General features: G+C 40.6%; 1 protein-coding gene across 2 annotated transcripts in view; it reads left to right on the top strand.

Annotated features, from left to right (window-relative positions):
- Window positions 1-22,568, top strand: part of MED13L (mediator complex subunit 13L) — a 462,169-nt gene extending 439,601 nt beyond the window's left edge. For both annotated transcript variants that reach the window (XM_084649484.1, XM_084649483.1), the window contains exons 28-31: window positions 8,771-8,925; window positions 15,909-16,070; window positions 18,343-18,455; window positions 19,738-22,568. In XM_084649484.1, coding sequence (XP_084505610.1) covers window positions 8,771-8,925; window positions 15,909-16,070; window positions 18,343-18,455; window positions 19,738-19,870 — 563 coding nt within the window. In that variant the 3' untranslated portion in view covers window positions 19,871-22,568. The remainder of the gene's footprint in view (window positions 1-8,770; window positions 8,926-15,908; window positions 16,071-18,342; window positions 18,456-19,737) is intronic.
- Window positions 22,569-23,565: the final 997 nt, after the last annotated feature.

Below are 23,565 nucleotides of genomic sequence, written 5' to 3'. Positions count from 1 at the left end.
GCAACAGTCATGTATATAAAGTTGCATGGAATGATCTTGTTTCAAAAAATACAATCTTGTATAGGTTAGGCTAGGCTGTTGGCAGGTGTCTAGCAGGTGTATTCTTTTATACGATTAACTGTATAAGCTTAATCAGTAGGATTGCTGTTATTTAATACTTTTATCAGATATGGTTTTTCTAGTTTATTATTTTGAAAAGGATCTTTAAAAATGGCTTTAAAACCATTTAAAGTGGTCGTTACAAAAAATATAAAATAAAATGCTTCAAGAGGGAAGTTGCAATAAGACGTAGGAAAAAAATCTATTTTTAATGAGTCTTTGATCTGCTCCTCGTGGAATTTCAGTGGGCCTCACAAGGGGGAAGCTATTCTTAATACATACGCAGCTGCCTTTCAAGGCCCTAGAATCCTGACTGAATGCAGTGTGTACAAATATTTAACCTGCATTAACCTGGACTTTAGTGCTTCAGATGCTAATTAGAATCATGTACAAGGACTGGCGTTTTCCAAAATGGTGTTAAATTTAATTTTCTTAACTCTGTTCTGTGTTTAATAATTAAACTGCCTTCTACGCTATTAGTCATCTCATTTGTGTTTTGGAGGCTAAACAGAGCATGGCATTACTTCTGTTTTGTGCAGCAGGGTTGTAGGAAGGAAGTTAATAAACTAGGTTAATTCAGTGCTTTAGCCATCCATTGCTCTCTTCAGAATATGAAGGGAAACAACCAGCCTGTGTAGGTTTAAACACACTTAGCAACCCAGCTTGAAATTACTGTAAGTAGTTCAAGACAAAAAGTCTCCCCTTTGCAATTAAATCCCTTACATTCAGATCAAATGGAATCAGTCTATTCAGCCACCACAAGTTTAGAAATGGAGTTTAGCAAGTTATATCCCTGCTATTAATTGTATACTATTAAGCAAACTTAAGCTACCTAGAAATGTGTACTATTACACTGTGTTTTAAAACAAAACTGGCTGTTCTTCTAATTAATCTTTATTTTGGCTTCCTCTGTTCTCCCTGACCTGCCACCCCCCCACCCCCGAAAACAGAGGATTTTAGTGGAAGTTTTAAGCATGTAGTAATGATAGTCATTATGTTTGTCAATGTCTCTGCTTCCTGCAAAATCTGGATAAGAAAAATATCGTGAAAATATATTGCCACATTGAAAGTAACATTTTGCTTTGTGTTTTAAACTGGTAACTTTCCATCATCTGAACAAGCCTTGGCCTCATAACTTGTGTTTCAAATGACTGAGCAATGAGAATGTACTTTTTGTACAGAGTTAACTTGTTTTCTCTCCATTATCTTTTTAGTCACTTCCCACATATTAACATAAACAAACTGAATTAAAATAAGTCAATCCTGTTTTGAGACCTGTAAGCAAAACTAATGTTTCAGTCTCTCTAAGACCTTTAAGTATTATTAGCACTTCGCTTTAAAGGTAGAAAGAGCAGAAGAACACACAAACTCAATTGAATTTAGCAAACAACCAGCAATTATTATTTAAAACGAGACAGATTGCCATTTGTCATAGGATTTTAAGCAAAAGCAATTTAGAACCCATAATCCACAGAAGTTTCTACAGAGCAAGCAAACCTGGCCTGGCAGAGCTCCACCCAAGTATGTGCTCCAGAGAATACCCTTAATGTGGCTCATCAGTCAGCCACTTTTCCCGTCCTTATGGATGACCTGTCTTAACAATGCCTGGTCCAGGCTGACAAGGTGGTTCCAAGAATTAGGAATAACAGTAGTAGTAGTAACAGTTTTCCAAAGAAGTTAATGTTCTACTTCGGTCCACACACGTGCTCTTAGCCATCCTCATGCCTTGTACAGATAGCAATGTGGACGAACTGCTGTCAACTGCCTCAGTCTGAGGCAGAGAGTACTGCGCTCCCCACTTCTAGATTGCTCTAGGAATAGCTTCTTGGTTTGTTTAGTTTTAGGTGTAGCTCTACTTTTAGTTCAATCTCGATTTAGAATTTTTCTTTTTATCTATGAGGTTTATTTCCTTAGACAACCCTCCCATGCCCCATTTTTGAAGGGGTCCTCTTCTCAATAGTTATTTACCCAGGGTAAACCTGTTTCCCTGGGATTCAAACATTGCCAGGAATCTGTCCTGGTCAGTGATGGTCTTTCTTGTATTTGTTGTTTGGGAGACATGCATATCCCAACTAAGTGCAACATCTGTTGGATGTTCAAGAGTAGATCCAGGATAAACTGGAAGAATAAGTTTAGGCATGCATGCCTGTAGAGAGGTACATTGCATTGACCAAACCAGTGATGTCTGTCACTTGCTTAAAAGCAGTGCCACATCATAAAGGCCAAAAATGCCTAGATCTCTTTGGTCACAAGAGCTACTCATTCACAATGTTACAGTTTAGGACCACTAATTATCAAGCTCTGATTACTCAATATAAACACACAAACTATAGCAAATGCAATTTGTTTATTGAACATCTCCCTCTAGAAAATAGGGAACAGTTTCAGATGATCATCACAGAGGTTCAGCTCTTAGCAGTGACCTTGATGGAGAGGACACAGCAGCCTGATCTATTTCTACAGCAGTTGTCATGCATCATGCATCTTGGTGGCAAACATCAAGATTCCCAAGGGAAATCTAGAACACTGTAGAAGGCCTTCTTTTTGGTTGACTTAAGCTCTTGAGTGAGTTCACTGTTGAATCCTTGCACATTCTCAAGGAGTTGAAGGCCACACATCTCTTGGGCTCTACACATCTATGAACAACAGAAAATTTAGCAGGTCACAGACAGATCAAAGATTCTACCCAGTCAGTTCCCTAGTCTTCTGAACCATCTAAGAAGAGGCCTGGGTTTCAGAAAAGAAAACATTTGTTGTATCTTCCAGTACTATCAAATCTTCCTTGTCATCTAAATGTCAATGTTGATGTTTTGGTTGATGGTCAAGAACAGCCCCCAACTCAGAATCTAGAACTGCACTATTCTTTCTACCTTCTCCCAACTGTTGCAGACTCTCTTCCCTGGTTTCGGCCTTCATGGGAGCAGATTACATCTGGCAGATGAGTTTTGGGGGTTGTAGCATCAGGTTATTCATCTTCTTTATTTCCATTCCCCCCACCCCGACCCCTTCTTATCCTGTTTCAGAAACCCATCTCACAAACGCTTATTGAGACAAAAAGAAAAGGAGTACTTGTGGCACCTTAGAGACTAACCAATTTATTTGAGCATAAGCTTTCGTGAGCTACAGCTCACTTCATCGGATGCATACTGTGGAAACTGTATGCATCCGATGAAGTGAGCTGTAGCTCACGAAAGCTTATGCTCAAATAAATTGGTTAGTCTCTAAGGTGCCACAAGTTCTCCTTTTCTTTTTGCGAATACAGACTAACACGGCTGTTACTCTGAAACTTATTGAGACACAAATCCTCTCCCTCCTCTACAGAGCCATAGAACTGGTTTCTGCCAACAGAGAGGTAAGGGGTTTCATTCCAAGTACTTTCTGGTTCCCAAAAAGAACAGGAGATGGAGACTGCTCTTAGATCTCAGGGTGCTGAATACTTTAATCAAAGTGCAAAAGTTCAGGATGGTAACTTTCGCAACTATAATTCCATCATTTAGATTCAACCTTCAGAATGCCTGTTTTCACCTTGTGGTACATCCATCTCACAAAAGATTCCTCTGTTTCATGGTCAGCCAGAATCACTTCCAGTATCGGGTGCTCCCATTTGGTTAATTCATCCACGAGGGTCTTTTAGAAGATCCTGGCAGTGGAGGCTGCTCACCTATGTTAGTGTGGAATAATGGTGTTTCCTTACCTCAACAGTTGGCTCCTTATGGGCTAATCATACAATGAAGTCTCTGCAGTAAGGAAATCTATGACCCTATTCAACAGGTTAGGACTCCAACTCAATGTGGAAAAGTCCACTTTGACAGCAGTTCAGTATAAACCGTTTATATGGGCATCTCTGGATGTCGTAACATCCAGGGCTTACCTACTGTCGGATTTACAGTACTGACAAATCTGACTTGCAGTGTTCAACAAAGCCCACAAACAATGGTCAAATGTTGTCTTCAACATGTAGGTCCTATGGCAGCTTGCATTTTTGCCACACTACACACCAGGTTGCACCTACACTGCTTCCAAAGCTGAGAATCGTCTACAGTCCAAACAAACTGAGTCTTGACAAATTGGTGTCCTTTCCTTATCGAGTTCTGCACTCACTCAGTTGGTGGGAGAACCCATCCAAGGTCTGTGCAGGAGTTTCCTTTATTGAACTTCCCACTACAGTCCCTATAACCTCAGATGCATCCCTCAAGCGATAGGTAGCTCATCTCCATACAGACTGTCTCAGGCAAAAGGTCTGCCCAGGAGACCTCTCTCTACATCAGTCTCCTGGAGCTCATGGTGGTCAGGTGTGCCTGCATTCACTTCCTTCCAATAATCAAGGGTCTATCCATCAAGATCATAGCAGCCAACATAGATAGATATACTACAAAAATCACCAAGGAGGTGGGAGATCTCTTTCTCTTTGTGCTGGAACAATAAAGCTATGGACCTAGTGCATAGCCAATCACGTTTTCATTTCAGCCTCTTAGCTTCTAGGCAATAAAAACACCATGGCTGATTATTTGAGCAGGCACTTCTCCCAAGATTATGAGTGGGCATCAGACAGCCTGATCCTCAAACATATTTTCCTAACGTGTAGAGTCATTATCACCACCATAAACAGAAAGTGCAAGAAACTTTGCTTTAAAGGATGCATAAGCCATCAATCCATGAGGCAAGCCTTCCTCCTTTATGCCTGTCACCTGTTACCATTGATATTCAAGGTACTAAACAAGATCAAGAAAAACAGAGCAAAGGTTATACCAACTTGGCCAAGACAAGTTTGGTTTCCTTCGCTGATTCACCTCACTTCTGACCCAGCCTTACAGCTTCCAGTTATTTCCCACTTGCTAACTCAAGAGTTGAGTTGGTCCAGTTCTTCACCCCGATTTGAACATTCTATGGCTCAGGGCTTGGTTCCTTGATGGTTCTCTAGGGTAGAAGTCTCTTGTTTGAGAGAGGTGCAATAAGTTTTATTAAACAGCAGAAAAGACTCAACTAGGAAGACTTACCAGCAAAAATGGAAGAGATTTCATCATTAGTGTATCCAGTGACCGTTGTCACCTGTCCATTCTTCCCTCTCAGCTGTTCTGGATTACCTGTTGGACTTGAAGAAGTCAAGACTTCCCCTGAATTCTGTTCAAGTTCATTTAGAGGCTATTAGTGCCTTCCATTCCCATGTGGAGGGATTTTCAAAGGGTTGATTAACTGTTTCCCAGATACCAGAGAGCTCAGTGTGGTGTGGGATTTAAATTTGGTCCTCCAGTTGTTTGATGAAACTTTCCTTTGCCACCAATATTCCAGTGCATTAATGATAGATCCCCCTTTCAGTTTTCTACAAGGAGAAAATATCCCTTCTGTCACATCACAAGTTTTTACCTCAGGTATCCTCAGACTGCCATGCCAACCAGCTCATTCAATATGCAGTTTTCTTCTCTAAGCCACATAAGACCAAGGAGGAAGCTGTCCTCCATATATTATGTGTTAGAAGGGTATTAGCCTTATGTCTGGATAGAACCCAACCATTCAGAAAGTCTCTGACTGTTTCTTTTGCAGATAGGGCTGAGGGATCCATGATTTTCACCCAAAGAATTTCAAAGTGAGTTTTGGATTGCATCCTCTCTTGTTTTGAGGCTGTTAATGTTCAGCCCCTCCTAAAATAATAGCCATTTCTACCAGATGTCAGTGTACTTCCATGACACGGTTAAAAATATACCAGTTGCGGAAATTTGCAGAGCTGCCACTTGGGCTTCCGTTCACAGTTTCTCCAAACGCGATGCTTTAGTGCACACATCTAGGGCAGATGTTGCCTTTGGTATTACAGTTCTGTTATCAGCCTTAAATCTGGTTCCGAAGCTTCTACCTCCTGCAGGGTGTACTGGTAAGGAGTCACCTGAAGTGGAGTGGCCATATGGATATAAAGAAGGAGGGGTTAACTACCTTGTATAGGAACTGGAGTTCATTTAAGGTGTTTGTCACTGTGGGTGCTCCACTACCCACCTTCCTTTCCCTCTGCATTGGAATCTTGTCTCGCGGGACTTTGTGGTACAGACGGAACTGAGGGTAGTTTTACCATGCTGCCCTATGTACACTTGGTATGGAGGACAAGGGTGTCTAGAGCACAGGTGCAGATCAAGCGGGTACTGCTACCAAAAATCTCTGATCAAAGGCATGTGGAGGGCATACACACCTGAAATGGAGCACCCATCAGGACAAACATCTCGAAGAACTCTAGTTACTGTACAAGTAACCTCTTCTTTTTCCTCTATCTGTCCCTTGTACCAGGAAGTCGTAAGTGCCGAGATAACTATATGATGCCACTTATCAGAGCTATAACAGTAACTGGGCATAATAAAGTTATCTAAACTTGGATTTAAACTGGCTGTTCTTTTAAAATATTTTTATTAGTTAATAAGTCTGGAGCCCAAAAATAACAACTATTCAGGTGTCTTTATTTAAAAAATAAATTAAGCAAAATAATAAAATGGATTGACAGTCCAGGGAAGTGAACTTTCTTTAGCAACAGAACAGATGGAACATGATCAGCTGGAGTTCAAGTTTTCTCATCTCGCTAATGTGACTTAATTCTGTTTTGGAGGGACTTCTCTAGGAGAAAGAGCAAATTGTCTCAGTGTCCATTCAGTCCTAAGACTGACAGGAAAAGCTGCAACTCGTGGTGGTTGTGTGATGTGGATGTCAGTCCACTAAGAACTGGACTGAGGCCATCACTTAAATTTCATTTAAGCCATTGAACCAACATAATATAACAACTTTTGGTCACAACCTAATCAAATCATTGATTTGCAGGTGAAAGGCTGTATATACCAATGCAAACCTCTAGAGCTGGTTGAAACTTTTTGATTAAAAAAGGGATACATTTTTCATAAAAATGTTGACCTATTTTTTCGAACCAATTCTAAAATCCTCTAAGCTTGGCATTTGTCAGCTTTCATTGCTTGGACCACATCTTAAGAGAATGTTTCATGGACCAGCTCCCCTCCTTTTTATGATTATATGGGTCATCTCATTCCATTTGCTGTCTAGCCACTGTCCTTATGTATCTACAGCAAATGCATAAATGGCAAAGTATTATGGAAGTATTTAGGTATTTTAGCATGTCTGTTGTGGAAGTATGGAAGTATTTTAGCATTTAGCATGTCTGTTGCACTAAGTCATGCTTTTTGGAGGTGTGTGCCGGGGGTTGGGAGGCATAATGAACAAGAACATAAGAATGGTCATACTGGGTCAGACCAAAGGTCCATCCAGCCCAGTATCCTGTCTGCTGACAGTGACCAATGCCAGGTGCCCCAGAGGGAGTGAACCTAACAGGTTGACTGTGCGCTGCGTGAAGAAGAGCTTCCTTTTATTTGTTTTAAACCTGCTACCCATTAATTTCATTTGGTGGCCCCTAGTTCTTATATTATGGGAACAAGTAAATAACTTTTCCTTATTCCCTTTCTCCACACCACTCACGATTGTATAGACCTCTATCATATCCCCCCTTAGTCTCCTCTTTTCCAAGCTGAAAAGTCCTAGCCTCTTTAATCTCTCCTCATACAGTGAGATTATTATTAGAATGATTTATCACTGGCAACTTCTGACTCAGCTCTGGCTTCTCTAGCTGCTCCAGGTACATGGGGGAGAACCTGTGTCCTCCCTTGGAGTCAGCTAACATAGCTTCTCCACATTTTCGGTTGCTTTAACATAAGTTGATGCTTTTTAAAAACAAAAAAACAAAACCATGGATGACTGTAGAAGCAGTGAGAATCAAGGTCCCAGCTCTCTGTGAACTACAGTATGAGAACCTCTGTTCTAAGCTATCCTATATTCCAGGCCTCCATTGGGCTCTCACAGATATTATTTAGATTAATCCAGGGTACAATAATGATATGAATTGATGAGTTTTCATGAGATAAAATGGCAATTCATCAGGCTTTGTTTTCATTTTTGGGCCAATGGGAAAATGAAAGTTTCATATAAAAATCAGAGACTTAGCAAAATAATATGCAGTATTTTGAAGTAATTATGAAATTAATTTCTAACCTCGTATTTCACTAAAGGCCAGATTCTGCTATCCTTACATTGAGTAGTACTTCACTCTCTGAGCAGTTCTCTTGAAGTCAATGAGACTACTCACAGAATAAGATGACGTGAGTGAGGCTGCCAGAATCTGGCCTGTAGCACTAAAAGCTTAAAGTACAGCACCTGCTAAAGGCTAACTTAAATACATTTTAGTTTTTAATGCGTTTCAAATATTTTGTTGACAATTAGATTGCTGAGAGCAGCTATGACCAACTGCTGTGAGAGTTAATTCAGTCTAACCTAACAATTATTTCCATTTGGACTGCTAGCAAGCTGATTTGACATGAAAATCTTTTGTTCAGTATATGACCATCTCTAAAATTCAGGATTGTCAGAGATGTCAGCCAATCTGTCAACCTTATTTTTGTTTTTAAATCTGCTGCTGGGATCAAAAGTGCTGACTAAGTGGGATAAAATAATAAAAGATGTACTGCTTGCCTTCAGCAGCCTTTTCAGTGTACAGATCAAGGCCGTCGCAATAGGAGCATTCTGGAAAAGGGAATTGGTGTCTAATGTACAGTAGATCAGTGAACAGGACTTTATTTATTTTAACTGGATCACAGGCTAGACAAGGGACTTATCTTTTTCTCTCCCTTTCTTTCAGATGACATGTTTGACCTCCCATTCCCAGATGACATGGACAATGACATTGGAATTTTAATCACGGGGAATCTCCACTCTTCTCCAAATTCCTCTCCAGTTCCTTCCCCTGGTTCCCCTTCTGGGATTGGCGTGGGATCTCACTTTCAGCACAGTAGGGTAAGGATCTGTAAGACACATACATATTAAGTAATCCTCCAACAAAGCATTTTCTGTAGTTTCTGAAAATTAACCAGCTGACTGCAGACAGAAATTAATGGAGAAAGAAGCCTTGAAGTTAACAGTAAAAAGTTGAAGATGTTAGCTAGCTACTGTCAGAGAAGATGAAAGGTGCTCCAGTTACACCTTTATTTATATCACCCACTCCAAAGTTAGTGATAGCTAATTGTCATTGTGGAACTTGATTCGTATAGGAGCTTTTGCTTCTTGTGCCAGAGCCATATTCTACACCCTTGAATGGATGTCCATCTGTATTCATGAAAAGCAAAGATTATGATGATTTGGAACAATGCATAGAATCATAGAATATCAGGGTTGGAAGGGACCTCAGGAGGTCATCTAGTCCAACCCCCTGCTCAAAGCAGGACCAATCCCCAATTAAATCATCCCAGCCAGAGCTTTGTCAAGCCTGACCTTAAAAACTTCTAAGGAAGGAGATTCCACCACCTCCCTAGGTAACGCATTCCAGTGTTTCACCACCCTCCTAGTGAAGAAGTTCTTCCTAATTTCCAACGTAAACTTCCCCCATTGCAACTTGAGACCATTACTCCTTGTTCTGTCATCAGCTACCCCTGAGAACAGTCTAGATCCATCCTCTTTGGAACCCCCTTTCAGGTAGTTGAAAGCCCCCCTCATGCTTCTTTTCCGCAGACTAAACAATCCCAGTTCCCTCAGCCTTTCCTCATAAGTCATGTGTTCCAGTCCCCAATCATGTTTGTTGCCCTCCGCTGGACGTTTTCCAATTTTTCCACATCCTCCTCCTAGTGTGGGGCCCAAAACTGGACACAGTACTCCAGATGAGGCCTCACCAATGTCGAATAGAGGGGAATGATCACGTCCCTCAATCTGCTGGCAAGGCCCCTACGTATATATCCCAAAATGCCATTGGCCTTCTTGGCAACAAGGGCACACTGTTGACTCAGATCCAGCTTCTCGTCCACTGTAACCCCTAGGTCCTTTTCTGCAGAACTGCTGCCGAGCCATTCGGTCCTTAGTCTGTAGCGGTGCATGGGGTTCTTCCGTCCTAAGTGCAGGACTCTGCACTTGTCCTTGTTGAACCTCATCAGATTTCTTTTGGCCCAATCCTCTCATTTGTCTAGGGCCCTCTGTATCCTATCTCTACCCTCCAGCGTATCTACCTCTCCTCCCAATTTAGTGTCATCTGCGAACTTGCTGAGGGTGCAATCCACACCATCCTCCAGATCATTAATGAAGATATTGAACAAAACCGGCCCAAGGACCGACCCTTGGTGCACTCCACTTGATACCGGCTGCCAACTAGACATGGAGCCATTGATCACTACCCGTTGAGCCCAACATTCTAGCCAACTTTCTACCCACCTTATAGTGCATTCATCCAGCCCATACTTCTTTAACTTGCTGGCAAGAATACTGTGGGAGACCGTGTCAAAAGCTTTGCTAAAGTCAAGGAACAACACGTCCACCACTTTCCCCTCATCCACAGAGCCAGTTATCTCGTCATAGAAGGCAATTAGATTAGTCAGGCATGACTTGCCCTTGGTGAATCCATCCTGACTGTTCCTGATCACTTTCCTCTCCTCTAAGAGGTTCAGAATTGATTCCTTGAGATCCTGCTCCATGATTTTTCCAGGGACTGAGGTGAGGCTGACTGGCCTGTAGTTCCCAGGATCCTCCTCCTTCCCTTTTTTAAAGATAGGCACTACATTAGCCTTTTTCCAGTCATCCGGGACTTCCCCCGATCGCCATGAGTTTTCAAAGATAATGGCCAATGGCTCTGCAATCACATCCGCCAACTCCTTTAGCACTCTCGGATGCAGCACATCTGGCCCCATGGACTTGTGCATGTCCAGCTTTTCTAAATAGTCCCGAACCACTTCTTTCTCCAGAGAGGGCTGGTCACCTCCTCCCCATGCTGTGCTGCCCAGTGCAGCAGTCTGGGAGCTGACCTTGTTCGTGAAGACAGAGGCAAAAAAAGCATTGAGAGTACATTAGCTTTTTCCACATCCTCTGTCACTAGGTTGCCTCCCTCATTGAGTAAGGGGCCCACACTTTCCTTGACTTTCTTCTTGTTGCTAACATACCTGAAGAAACCCTTCTTGTTACTCTTAACATCTCTTGCTAGCTGCAACTCCAGGTGTGATTTGGCCTTCCTGATTTCACTCCTGCATGCCCGAGCAATATTTTTATACTCTTCCCTGGTCATTTGTCCAATCTTCCACTTCTTGTAAGCTTCTTTTTTGTGTTCAAGATCAGCAAGGATTTCACCGTTAAGAGGAGCTGGTCGCCTGCCACATTTACTATTCTTTCTACACATTGGGATGGTTTGTCCCTGTAACCTCAATAAAGATTCTTTAAAATACAGCAAGCTCTCCTGGACTCCTTTCCCCCTCATGTTAGTTATCCTCCCAGGGGATCCTGCCCATCAGTTCCCTGAGGGAGTCAAAGTCTGCTTTTCTGAAGTCCAGGTCCGTATTCTGCTGCTCTCCCTTCTTCCCTGTGTCAGGATCCTGAATTCAACCATCTCATGGTCACTGCCTCCAGGTTCCCGTCCACTTTAGCTTCCCCTACTAATTCATAGGGTTAGAAGGGACCATCAGAGTGATCTAGTCTAGCCCCCTGCCAAGATGCAGGATTTGCTGTGTCTAAACCATCCAAGACTTGGCTGTTCAGCCTCCTTTTAAACTTCCAGTCAAGAATCTTCCACAGACTCCCTAGGGCAGTCTGTTCCATTGTCCTATTGTTCTTAGATTTAATCTAATTCTGCTGTGATGTAGTTCGAACCCATTGCCTCTTGTCCTGCCCTCTGTGGCAAGAGAAAACAAGTTCCTGCTTCTGGCATCAGAGCAGGATTTGAGAAGATGGTTTTAGATATTGGCCTAGTTTCAAAGTCTTCATAAATGATTTTCCAGAAAAAGGAATTGGTTTCTGAGCGGACTATTTTTCCTCACGATAAAACCCAGTGTCAGAACATAAGCTCTGCAGGTGCTGGAGTTTTATGCTAATTTTGTTTTCTCTGGAAAAAAAATAGCCCTGGGTGCATGCTCTTTCTAAGTTGTTTCTGTTTAAAGTGGCTTCTGAGACGTTGGTTCCAGCATCAATGGTGATTTAAAATGCAAATTTTGTTAATTTGAGAAAGAATTGTTGAATCAAATTTAGCATAATTTTGAAGCAAGTCTGGCAGGGTTGTCTTACACATACACATTCTCTCAGTTGTGTAAGAGACTTCATGGTGCTTTTATTTATGCCCATCATAATCCTTTCCATGACAAACATGCAAAAACTGCAGGCACTGCATTTATAATGTGGCAGCAGGGAGGCTTTTATTAGGGAAGTGTTGAAGTTAAAGCTGAAACATGCTTCACAACAATTATTTAAAAAAATCAGAGATTGAATTTTACTTTATAAATAAATCTAATATAATGGGGATGAATTTGCTGTTGCTTTTGTAATCCACTATTTATATTTTTTATAACTACGCAATGTCCTTGCATCTCCCAGCTACTGGCGGTACATTTTTGTTGTTTTTAAACAGTGAAATTGTAAATCTGGTATGATTTGAAGTCCAGAATACACACTCCTTAAGATCTTAACTGCAGACCCTTTATTGAGTGTGGATGATGCTAACAATTCATCGTGACACAACAGCACTATGCTCAAACAATGAATAGTTTCTTTTATTAAAAACCCTCTGGCCACACAAAATTCAGTGATTTTTCAAGCTGGAGAAATGTGCCAGGTTAACAGCTCTGAAGAATAAAGCCCTTTATTTCATCACAGAACAGGCACAGCAGTAGCATAAGCTTGCCACATTGCCCTGCTGCCAGTGTGCCTCAACTGTCACCTTATGGGGCTATCTTGCTGAGACTTCCAAGAAGGTCAATGGGGGGGGGGGAGGAGTGTTCTGTGATCTGGACATATGTCCATTAGACACTAATAATTCAACTCACTTCTCAAAGGCCATCAAGTAGTTATAAATTATACTCCATAAATTGTTTTCAAACTGGCAACCCTAAAGATGAAAAGTTCCATATTCTATTACCAAACCCTTGAGCCGTCCATTCCCACCACTGAGCATCAGTTAACAAGTTTCTCTCTCTGACTTACTGAGTTGTTCAGTTTCTATTATCGTTTTTTTGCATTTTTAAAGAATTACTTTATACAATTGACTCTCAGTGAAAACTCAATCCAACTGGCTTAAAAGCAGCACAAAAAGGTTATTGACCAAAGAGCCTGGAGACCTGGACAGGTCTTCTCTGGGTGAACCTGTTATAGTAATTCAGTTTAACCATTAACAAGGGCCTGGTAATTGAGGTGTAATTTTTGTTTTTAAAAAAGCACAGCGTGTGATCATTACCTTCTGGGTCAGGGAAGGTCAAGCCTTCATCCATGTAACATGTAATTGATTGTTGTAGTTTACCAGTGTAAGCCCTGATTGCTCAACAGCCAGTTTCAAGGTCTGCTGTTGGATTTTCCAAATGCCCGCAGCCAGGTGAGCTGCAGCCCTTTCGAAGCATAACCACTTTATGGGCTGTTTAACTTTCTTTGATGCCTGATTAAGATATTACTGATAGAGAAAGAGCTGCTTCAAGGACTAGCCCTGGAAGGTTTCATGATGAAACCAATTTGGGTGTAGTGGGATCAGATGGGTGTGTTTCCCCCCCACTGAATCAAAAAGTGGGTGGATTAAATTAATTGCCAATCCAGGTTCTTCTGAGACAGGGCTCAGTCTAGAATATTTTCCAACTTTCTAGGTCATGATGTTTGCATCTATTAAAGGAATAAAAAGATGGGAAAGAACATTTGCTAAAAACAAATGTACCCCTAAAAATGCAGTTACAGTTTAAAATATGAAATTAACCTCTCTTGAGCAGAACACACATCACTCCTCTCATCAGCTTTAGAAAACTTCCTGTATATTCATTAGCATGGCAGGTGATGTAAAGAACTTTAAAAGAGGGTGAGGGAAACTGAGATGTGTCAGAGTATCATTTTATAATTCAGTGTATAACCAAATAGTCAGATATTCCCTTTATCTCCTGCATCCCGCCACAGTGAGACCAGCTACAGATGGAAGCATGCCAAACTTGCTTTACATCTAGTTGGACTTATTATTCTAGTGAGAACAGTTGATATAGCTCTTCAGAAAACTTATACAGAAACCAATTAATAACTTTTATTAGCTTATCAAAGGAAGGAGTTTTGTCCAGTACATGGGGGAGTCTGATTCGGGAAAATGCATGATTTTTGTAATATTGTTCCATACCACACTACTTTTTCCTGATCAAACTGATTCTTCAGCAGAGTGTGAATACCTCTACCCACTCAAACTTAAACATAAACATAGTTCACATCAGCCTTAAGACGAGAAAAGTTTTCCTAGGAATAGTGCCTATAAAAGCAAAAAGAATACAGAAAATGGTGTCTGTTTATCCAGTTTAAATGCATTTTCTTCACTTCAGTATCAGTTATGGGCTAACTTTATTTTTCTCCCTTAAAATGCCTGAAAATTTGAGCTTAGTTCCTAATGCTGCTTGTTGCAATTTGTCCAGCATTGGGCACTCCCAATGCCACCCACTTTCTCTCCACACCATGGCCTTAACAGCTGAAGAACCCAGAGCCTGAGGAGCTGAGGGTTCTAAGCCTTATTCATAATCCTCCAGAAAATGGCAGTATGTGAATACTTAGGATTGATAGCTCGGACAGTGTTCATCAAATAGTGTTCTAGTAAGAGCTGCAAGCATGGGGTCTCCATGCCAAGACATCCTAGCTAATGGACCAGAAGGCTGAGGTTTTCACTCATCTCAAGTTTGTTCTGTAAAAGTAAAAATTCTTGAGTTGAAATGTCTGCACTGACATCATGTCGTCTTATAAAATCTTGTCTAATGGGATTTTTTAGCCTTTTTTAAAATTAACCAATGAAATAAATGTAAATATGTCTGGTTAGTGTGAGAGAACATAACAGTATCTCATATGTGACTCAATTTATATCAGATAAATACTCTACCACAGAAATTAACTATTGATTGTCATAACTAGCACAGGAAGGAATGGAACAGAGGAGGTATGTCTCCTATTGAATTATATATAGGTAGGTACAGTACTTGATACTTGTATCATTAATATCATATAGTACGTGTTGTTTTTCCTAATGTGAGAGTAATGTGAACAGTCAGTACAATTTCTGTCATACCCATACGATAACAAATGTAACTGAAAGAGCAAATACAGTTTCAAACTTGAAAGACTGAATTATTCTCTCTCTGAACTCACGCAGCTTCGACAAAAAACAGCCATTTCTAAATTACTTTTACAGAACAAAAAGGAAGTCTCTTAGAATTCTCTCACATTAGCCAAAGAGACAGGATGACTGGAATTTGCAATATGCTGAAAGTGTATTCTGCTGGATGTGGGAAAGCTCATGAAATTTGGGGAAAGTAGAAACCATACAATTTCTCCAGCCACTGCTGCTCTATAAATCATCCAGATGCCTGCAAACAGCTGTCCTTTCCTTTGGAGCGCCCCTATCTTCTGCCAGTTTAGAGAGGACAATTCCCTCCAGGATCAAATCCCATTTCCCTGCATATAGCCTTAATTTCATGCCATTAGGCCCTGGAACAGACTCACTTCAACCTGTCATGTTCTGTTGTTCTTTAGGGACCTGAGGTGCTCCTGGATTGTTAATCTGGAGAACCCCACTACCAGAGATTAGGGCTAAATAGTGTGGTCTGAAAAACTCTGTGACTAGCTAGAGGGAATGTGTTGCACAGTCTGAGATTACCTTGATAACTGGCAACAAGTCAAAACTGGATTCAGAATTGAGGGGTATGTAAACAAGGAGTGAGTATCTGTGGGTGCTTACAGAAAAGGGATTGGGATAGTGAAACAAGGATTGAACTGATTGATTTTCATGCTGCTGATGTTTTTCCTTTTTTTCCCTCTAGAGTCAAGGAGAACGTCTTCTTTCCAGAGAAGCCCCTGAAGAGCTGAAGCAACAGCCTCTTGCTCTAGGATACTTTGTATCAACTGCCAAAGCTGAGAATCTTCCACAGTGGTTCTGGTCATCCTGTCCACAGGCACAAAACCAGTGTCCCCTCTTCCTCAAGGTTTGTCTAGTATGCTGTCCCTAGAGGGGGATAATGGCAGGGTAAACAGACACCCCCCGTTTTCCTGGAAAGTACTGCCTTTCAAGGGTGTCAACTGATTATATTTAAAACTAAAGTTATGTTTGAGTTTCAATGTAATCAGTTGGCTGCTGCATTCCCATTTATGCTTCCTCTTCCCTCTCAGGTCCTTGCCTCCATCTGCAGTCATTTGAGCATCCCTTCCCCCACTTACAGACACTCAAGGTTGGGGCTCCCTCTGTGCTGGGATTTGGTGTGTGCCAGCTGCCTGCTTTCCTACTGAATTGGTCTTCACAAGCACACAGTGGATTCTGACCATTTCCAAACGCTAAAGCACCCTCACATTAAGTAATATTAGAGGAAGGTGCCCTGGCTTTCAGTTCCCAAGGCCTAGTCATCCTGAGGAAGAAGAAACCGTAGTTCTCATTCTTCCATGCTACAGCTGTGGCACAAAGACCAAAAATGTTTTTGCTCAAGCAAAACAGCAGTTCCAGAAACTTAGCTTACTTGATGTACAGTGATGGACACAGTATAAGAACCTGAATAGGATAGATATAGAATCAGTATCTTTCGTTTCTTTTCTGTGATTACCTTTTTGGAGATTTTCATAATGAAGCAGGCAATGAAAAGTACAAAAAGGTAAATGACTTACAGCTTGTATATGTTTCCAAATACTGCACACTTCACGGGATTGCCAATAGAACTATGTAATTGCACAATTTTACAGCTTGTCAAAGCTGCAAGACCAAACAATACAAAACTACACAAATATTATATAGACATAACATGTTAGGGAGGAGATAAGAGTAATAAAATAGGAGAAGACATGCCTGAACAGGGAGAAGAGGTGGATTAGTGTCTTTAGTGTATATTCTTATTATCCTACAAAATCTTTACTTAAGATGTAATATCTTCAGTGTATATAATGCTTCCCATTACAAAGGATCACAAAGCACTTTATAAAACATACACCGATATACACTGGAATTGCTTCAACTACTCGAAAAATGTAGTCACCTGTTGGGTCGCATGCAGCAGTTTCTTAACCCCACATTGTGCAAAACTACACATTTGTGAATGAGGAAAATAATATACCCCTAATACAATCCCAAAGTAATTAAGTAAGCAAGATGTAGAGTAATAAGACAGTCTTGTTGTGCTTGCCCATTTCCAATTTAACTAATATCTTGAACTCTTTCCTTAAGTACCCTGGGTCTTTCTGTCTACACAGGTTCTTATGTTGGTGTCCATCATTCTACTATAACAGACCAGTCTTTCACTCTTTCCCCTGACAGGAAAAGACAGGTTTAAAGTGGTAGTGGTGATTGTTGAATATAGAAAAGTGAGTGTTGGTTAGTATCAGTAAGGGTACCTTTGTGGGAAAACTTGGCTGAGGAAATAGATTTTGTATTAAGTTTTGATGATTACAAGTGACTCAGATTTATAAGCTGAAAGGCGGCTCCTCCAGCACCACAACAGCCCTATACAAGAGATGTTGGCTCAGCGCTGACCAAAGGAAGAGGGCAACTCAGTGAGTCATCAAGCCAGCTCCTGTAGCACTTCTGGTTTTCCAGGGAGACCTTCTATCTAAGTACATGCTTGGCTCAACTCTGCTTTGCTTGCTAAATTTGAGATCACAACCCAAGCAGATATGAAAGCAGGGATCAAAGATCAGGTTTTTTGCTCATTTTAAACCTCAATTTTTGAGGTTTAAGAATGCATAATAGAACTATTAAGATTCAGTTCCAGCAGTAAAAACACAGCTCAGACAAGACAGAAACTTTCTGGATTCCTTCCTGAAACCATTTAGTAGGTTTAGACTTTCTGCTGCTAGATTCATTAGTGCATTGGGTGCAATAAGTCTTGTTGCTAACACATTACATGATCTGTTTGGCTTTCAGTGCTTGAAATAGCTGTTTTGCATATATGGTGACTGTGGACCATACATAGTTCAGTGTGATTTTCAGAGACATCTGACCCCCAGTAATAAAAATTTGGGGTCAGTTCAGATGAGCATTCGAGAATGAAATTGCAGAGATACAGAACGTATATGGACACAGTAGGATTCAGCAGAGAACAAACAGCATGTCCAGCTCTAGAGTCTAAACCTAGTTAACCAAAATTTCAAGTTGTCCTGGGAAGTGGGCGGGATCTGCTTATTTAAAAATTCTCAGAGATATTGCTGCTGGTCCTTGTGAAATCTGCTGACACACCTGTTACGCAAATGGCTATGTTTGTCGCTTTCCTTCCATAGGCCTCACTGCATCACCATATCTCCGTAGCACAGACTGATGAACTTCTCTCTGTAAGGAACTCTCAACGGGTTCCCCACCCCCTCGACTCTAAAACTACATCAGATGTTTTGAGGTAACATCTTCCAGGCTGTGCATTCCCCACCCTCCCAAGGCTATGAGAACAGTTGGCTGAACATCACTGAGGGATCCATTGCTTTGAACCTCAGAATCTCTCCCCTGCTTTAACAGTTCCAGTGTGCATTGTGCTCAGCCCTCTGTGGGTGCACAAGAGAGCCACCCTCCGTACATCCCTCTTGAGGGGATGGGAAAATTTTGTTGGAGTAAGGTACTGCCACCACTAGTTGAAAGTGAGTGGAGGGAAGAGCAGGAGCATAGTGGCCATTTCTCATATTCTCTGCACCAGTCAACAAGCTGGCAGGGACTTTGTTGGGAGTACATTCTCCCATCCAGAGAAATAGGGTTGGTGGGTTTTTTGTTTGTGTTTTAAGTAGAAGCTAATGCACTCTCTCAATTTCCCTTCTCCTAAAGATAGAGTAGAAAGTAAACAAGCAAGCCTGTGTACAAGTCAATAGAGCTGGCCAAAACACTTGTTTTTGATGAGCAAGATATCTGGGGGTTTTGAAATTTGGGTTCATGCTGCATCAGAATGAAACCAAATTTGCCAAAATGTCTCTGTGAATTAAAAAAATTAGCTTCAAAAACACAGCACTTCTGAAACAAAATGTGAAACTGACTGTCAGTTATGCTGAGCCTCTGCAGGTCCAGAGCAGCCCCATCGTACAGACTGTTGGGGCCAGTAACCTCAGGGCATCCAGACTCCTAACAAGCAACCTTAGGGTCCCCAGCCCTGGGGTGGGGCCGCTGACCATGTATGTCATCCTAGGACTTCCGGGCTCCCAGCTCCAAAGAAAGTCGCTTTGGAGCTGTGGGTGGCATGCAGGCACTCGGTTCCGAGCTGGGAGCTGGAAGCCCTAGCATGGCCCCGCGCTGGAACTGGGATTTTTAGGACTTCTGTAGTTCCTGCTCTGCATCAGGGAGCCTGGCCAGATCCAAGAGACCCAGCTCCAGCCAGGGCTCTGAAGGCTGCCAATCTCTCTGCCCTGGAGCTGGCAACCTAGCCGCTCCCAGGGCTCAGCTGCGGAGCAGTCAATCCTGGAACAGCAGCAGGTTTCCAATGGAAATCTACCTGGTTTTTAGCAACATTTTGTTGAATCTGCAATAGATTTTGCTCCAGCAAATCGATACTGTCTAACAAAACTAAGTTTTGTCAGACATATTCCTGACTTGCAGAGCTGGTTGGAAATTTTCCAAGTAAATGTTTTAGAAAAGACAGCATGAAGAGCAGGACCGTAATTTACCAATGCCATCACTCAGTCTCTCTCTCTCTCTTACAGGTTTGTTTTGGAGCAGTACAATGCACTGTCCTGGCTCACGTGTAACCCTGCCACTCAGGATCGCAGTTCCTGCCTTCCTGTTCACTTTGTGGTGCTCACTCAGCTGTACAACGCCATCATGAATATACTTTAATAAAAAAGCACTTGTTCCTCTGGCTCATTCCCCCCTTAACCTGAGAAATGTGCCACAGTCTGCAAAAATCAAAACTTTGCTTCTCTTCAGACCAGGCCCGAGGTCCTGTGCTGTGCTTCAGTTCCTCCATAAGCACACGTGATCTCTGCAGTGTTCAAAACTAATCGACCCATTGACACATCTCTGGCAGCTTCTATCAAAAATCTGGGCCCATCCAGAAACAGTGAATATACAGTATCCTCAATCCAGTATTATTTTAGAGGCCCAGTAATTACTGGTCAGTGTGAAATAAAGAAAAGGAAGAATCTGAAGACGATGTCCTTTTGCAAGGGGAACTGATTTACAATTAAGGGCAATTTCAGCCCTGCACGTAAAGTCTTGTAGTGACCAGTTTGGGTTGCCTAAAGGTTACTTTGTTTGAACAGCGTAAGCTGGGATTTTGCAGAAAAGGAGAACCAGTTATATTCTATTATAAATAATGGAGTTTTCTGTCTACCTGGAGTTCCTATCAGAGTGGATTGGGATGAATGCATGCATTTGTTTCCTGTCCATGTAGATGTGAAAGGTCTGGAGATATTTTAATTTTATTTATTTTTAGGTTTTGTTGTTTAAATTATAGAGGACCAGGTACAGTAGATGATCCTAAAGACCCAGCTCCGTTCCAGCGGAGGATTATTTATCTACATACCTCTTACTCTTCTGACCTAGAAATCAGAAATGGAGCTAAAAAACAGTAACAATCAAAATACAAATTAGGAAGACCATGTGCGAAAGGGGAGCACATTCAGAACTCTAATAGTGTCAGCATTTTCTGATAAGAACATGCTCTGCTTTAAAGAATTCAGCTGTATTTAGCCTGGTTAAAGCAAGAAGTGGCCAGTGTTTAATGAAGGATAACACTACCATATGGAAGAAAAGAGAGAGGGGTGGGGAGGGAAAACATTTTAAAGCCCAGAATAAAGGCAGATTGAAAGGGGTAAGTTAATCTATTGTAGAGCAGTGACTGAGATCTATTTCCAATGAATTTAATGATGTTAGAAAACTATTATTGAACCCTGAGTCACCCATAGCTCGGGGCAGACTAGTCCATGTACATATCCAAAAGTATGTTTTTTGTTTACAATGAATCAGTTACAAATCTGGTGTATTTTTTCTGACTATAGGAATATTATTTCAAAGAAATAATTTTTAAAAATTATATCATTAAATTAGTACTTGAAGCTATGCCACTGTGGTGGAAAAGTTACTTTGTTTAGTAAAACAATTGCCATTTTTAAAGGTTAATGGTGAATTGAAGTATTTTTATGACTCCTTCATTCCAGGCTTCAAGGGGTTTATATTTAAACTCCATTTTCTAATGTTTGTTGTTGCACTGTGCAGCAGGCATGGATTGCCTTATGTGAGGGGTCAGGGCACTTGGATCAGGCTGTGAGATCTAGTTATCTATGGAGAAAATCCTACAAATTTAAAGTTCTTCCAAAAGACTTTCATGTTCTGGTTAAAAAAAAATTAAATTCTATGATTTTAAAAAGTATTTTTCTTGAGATAATGTAACATTTAAAACAAATTATATTAAAAAATTGCTTTTGTGATGGGAAGGTGAAAGCAGAGGAGTAACCTGTAAATGGATAATTTCGGTCTCTGCTCCAAGCCACCCATGTGGGTGTCTCTTTGCAATGTATAGGTAAAAAAAAAAAAATTAGATATCAAAACCATTTGTATCTAATGTGTACAGTGTAAAATTGACTTTAAAAATATTGCAGTACTATTTTTTCTTAATCAGAAAAGAAAATTCTCAAGGCCTTTTGAAGAGCATAAAAAATGAAGATTGTAAACTTGTATAAAAAAAATTTAACTTGGGGAGGAAAAAAATGTAAAGTAGACATTTGTAATCTTTTACCACTTTGGGGTTATTTGTTCCCAGGATTCATCTGAACTTTGAATTATTGTTTTGTTTGGGGCTTTTTTTTTTTAATGGGCTGTTTTTATCCAGGGGCTTTTCTTCCCCAGAAACCCAGTTCTAAGCAAAAATTTAAAAAGGGCAGCAAGGAGTAGTTTTCATCTGGTGTCATTTTTATTTAATTTTTTTTTAAGTTAAGAGAAGTTGTTGACATATTTATATGTTTTTGTGCAAAATAAATGAATGGCAATAGATTTTAAAGAAAAAATCTTATGTACTTCAGTGTGAAAAAGTCTGTATAATATTTCCCTTAAATATGCATTATTTTACTTGTGAGTTTTTTACTGAATTAATCTGAAATGTACAAGCCCTGGCTTTCCTACAGCGTGAAGAAGTTTTTTTTTTTTTCTTAATTTCTAACTTTGGAAATCATGCTGAAATCAAAATTATTATTACAGTTGTTTGAGCTAGAGGGAGAGGGTGGGGGGAGGAGGGAATGTCCAGCATGCTTGTATGTATATTTCAGAACCTTTTTTAAATGTAAAAGCTGTACATTTCGGGGGAGTTCTGAATTTCTTTGTTTTTTTTTTCTCTGAGCATTTTGCAGTGAGCTTCTTTTATATATAGCCAACAATTTGAAAGAAAACAAAAAAAAAATGTGAAGTTCATTTTAAATCTACAGTATATCGCTGGTACAGTACACTAAAAAGACTTTGATAAAAAGAAGAAACAATAATAATAAAGACCTCCATTTTAAATGTCATTCATATATACCTTGTGGATGAGAGCTATATACTTTTACACACTTTTTTAGATGAATAAATTATTGAATTACTGAAACTTCTGGGTGGAGTTTTATTCTCTGTGGTATATTCTTTGACTACTGCTGAATTATTAGCAAAGCCGTCCTAGAGAGTAAAGAGTCTACTTTTACTTTATACTTTTACTATATAAAACTTTTTGTGTTTATATGTAACCGTACTATCTATGCAGCATGCACAGAAATGAGGTCCATTATGTGCATTTTGTCGTATTCATTTCTTCAGGAGCAAATCTAATCCCTAGGGAAGGTAACTTAGAACTAAGACACCTTGGCTGTTAAAATGCATTTAAAAATCCATAGCTTCCTCCTAGGATGATGTGACTTGTTATGATTGGCACTGGCATGACTTCACACTGCAAAGAAATGAAAATTATATTAAAAAGAGCTCAATATAACAATTGTTACTGTTAGAGGTGGCAGTAGTGTAAAAGCAAATACAGCAACCAAACTGTAAATAGTACGGGTTGTGAATCTAGAGATACTCTTTGTAAAGCACTTTTAATTCCAAGAGCTTTATCTACTATGGATGAAATGTATTCCTATGTACCTATGTTTTTAATGTGAAAGTTAAATTACTCTCCCTCCTTCCCCCACACTGGGGTCAGCCTATATGTGTAAAACTGAAATGCAGTTGCTTCCATGGTAGAGGGGACCACTAGTGCACTATGGGTGGAGTAGTGAGGAACTTTCAGCTAAACCTCTGTTCTTACAAAACGCACCATGGGATCTTCAGTGCAGGGCAGACAACACACTGGTTTTTAAGATCTCATCTAAAAGACATGACACACAGTAACTTGCATGGGAATTCAGTTTATTTCAAAGCCTTAGCTGGCTGTGCTATGATTTGAAACCATAGTTGAAGAGTACAGGTTTTTGCACTCAGAGGCCTATTGCTCCTCAAGGGCTGAGAATCTTCCTCTTCAAGAGGCTCTAAATGAACTCCTCGGATTTGGTCCTTTATGGTTCCATAGC

This window comes from Lepidochelys olivacea, assembly GCF_965140295.1.
Source record: "Lepidochelys olivacea isolate rLepOli2 genome assembly, chromosome: 15".
Lineage (NCBI taxonomy): Eukaryota > Metazoa > Chordata > Testudines > Cheloniidae > Lepidochelys > Lepidochelys olivacea.
The sequence above is the reverse complement of the archived record's forward strand: the minus strand, read 5'-3'. Positions and strand labels throughout refer to the sequence as shown.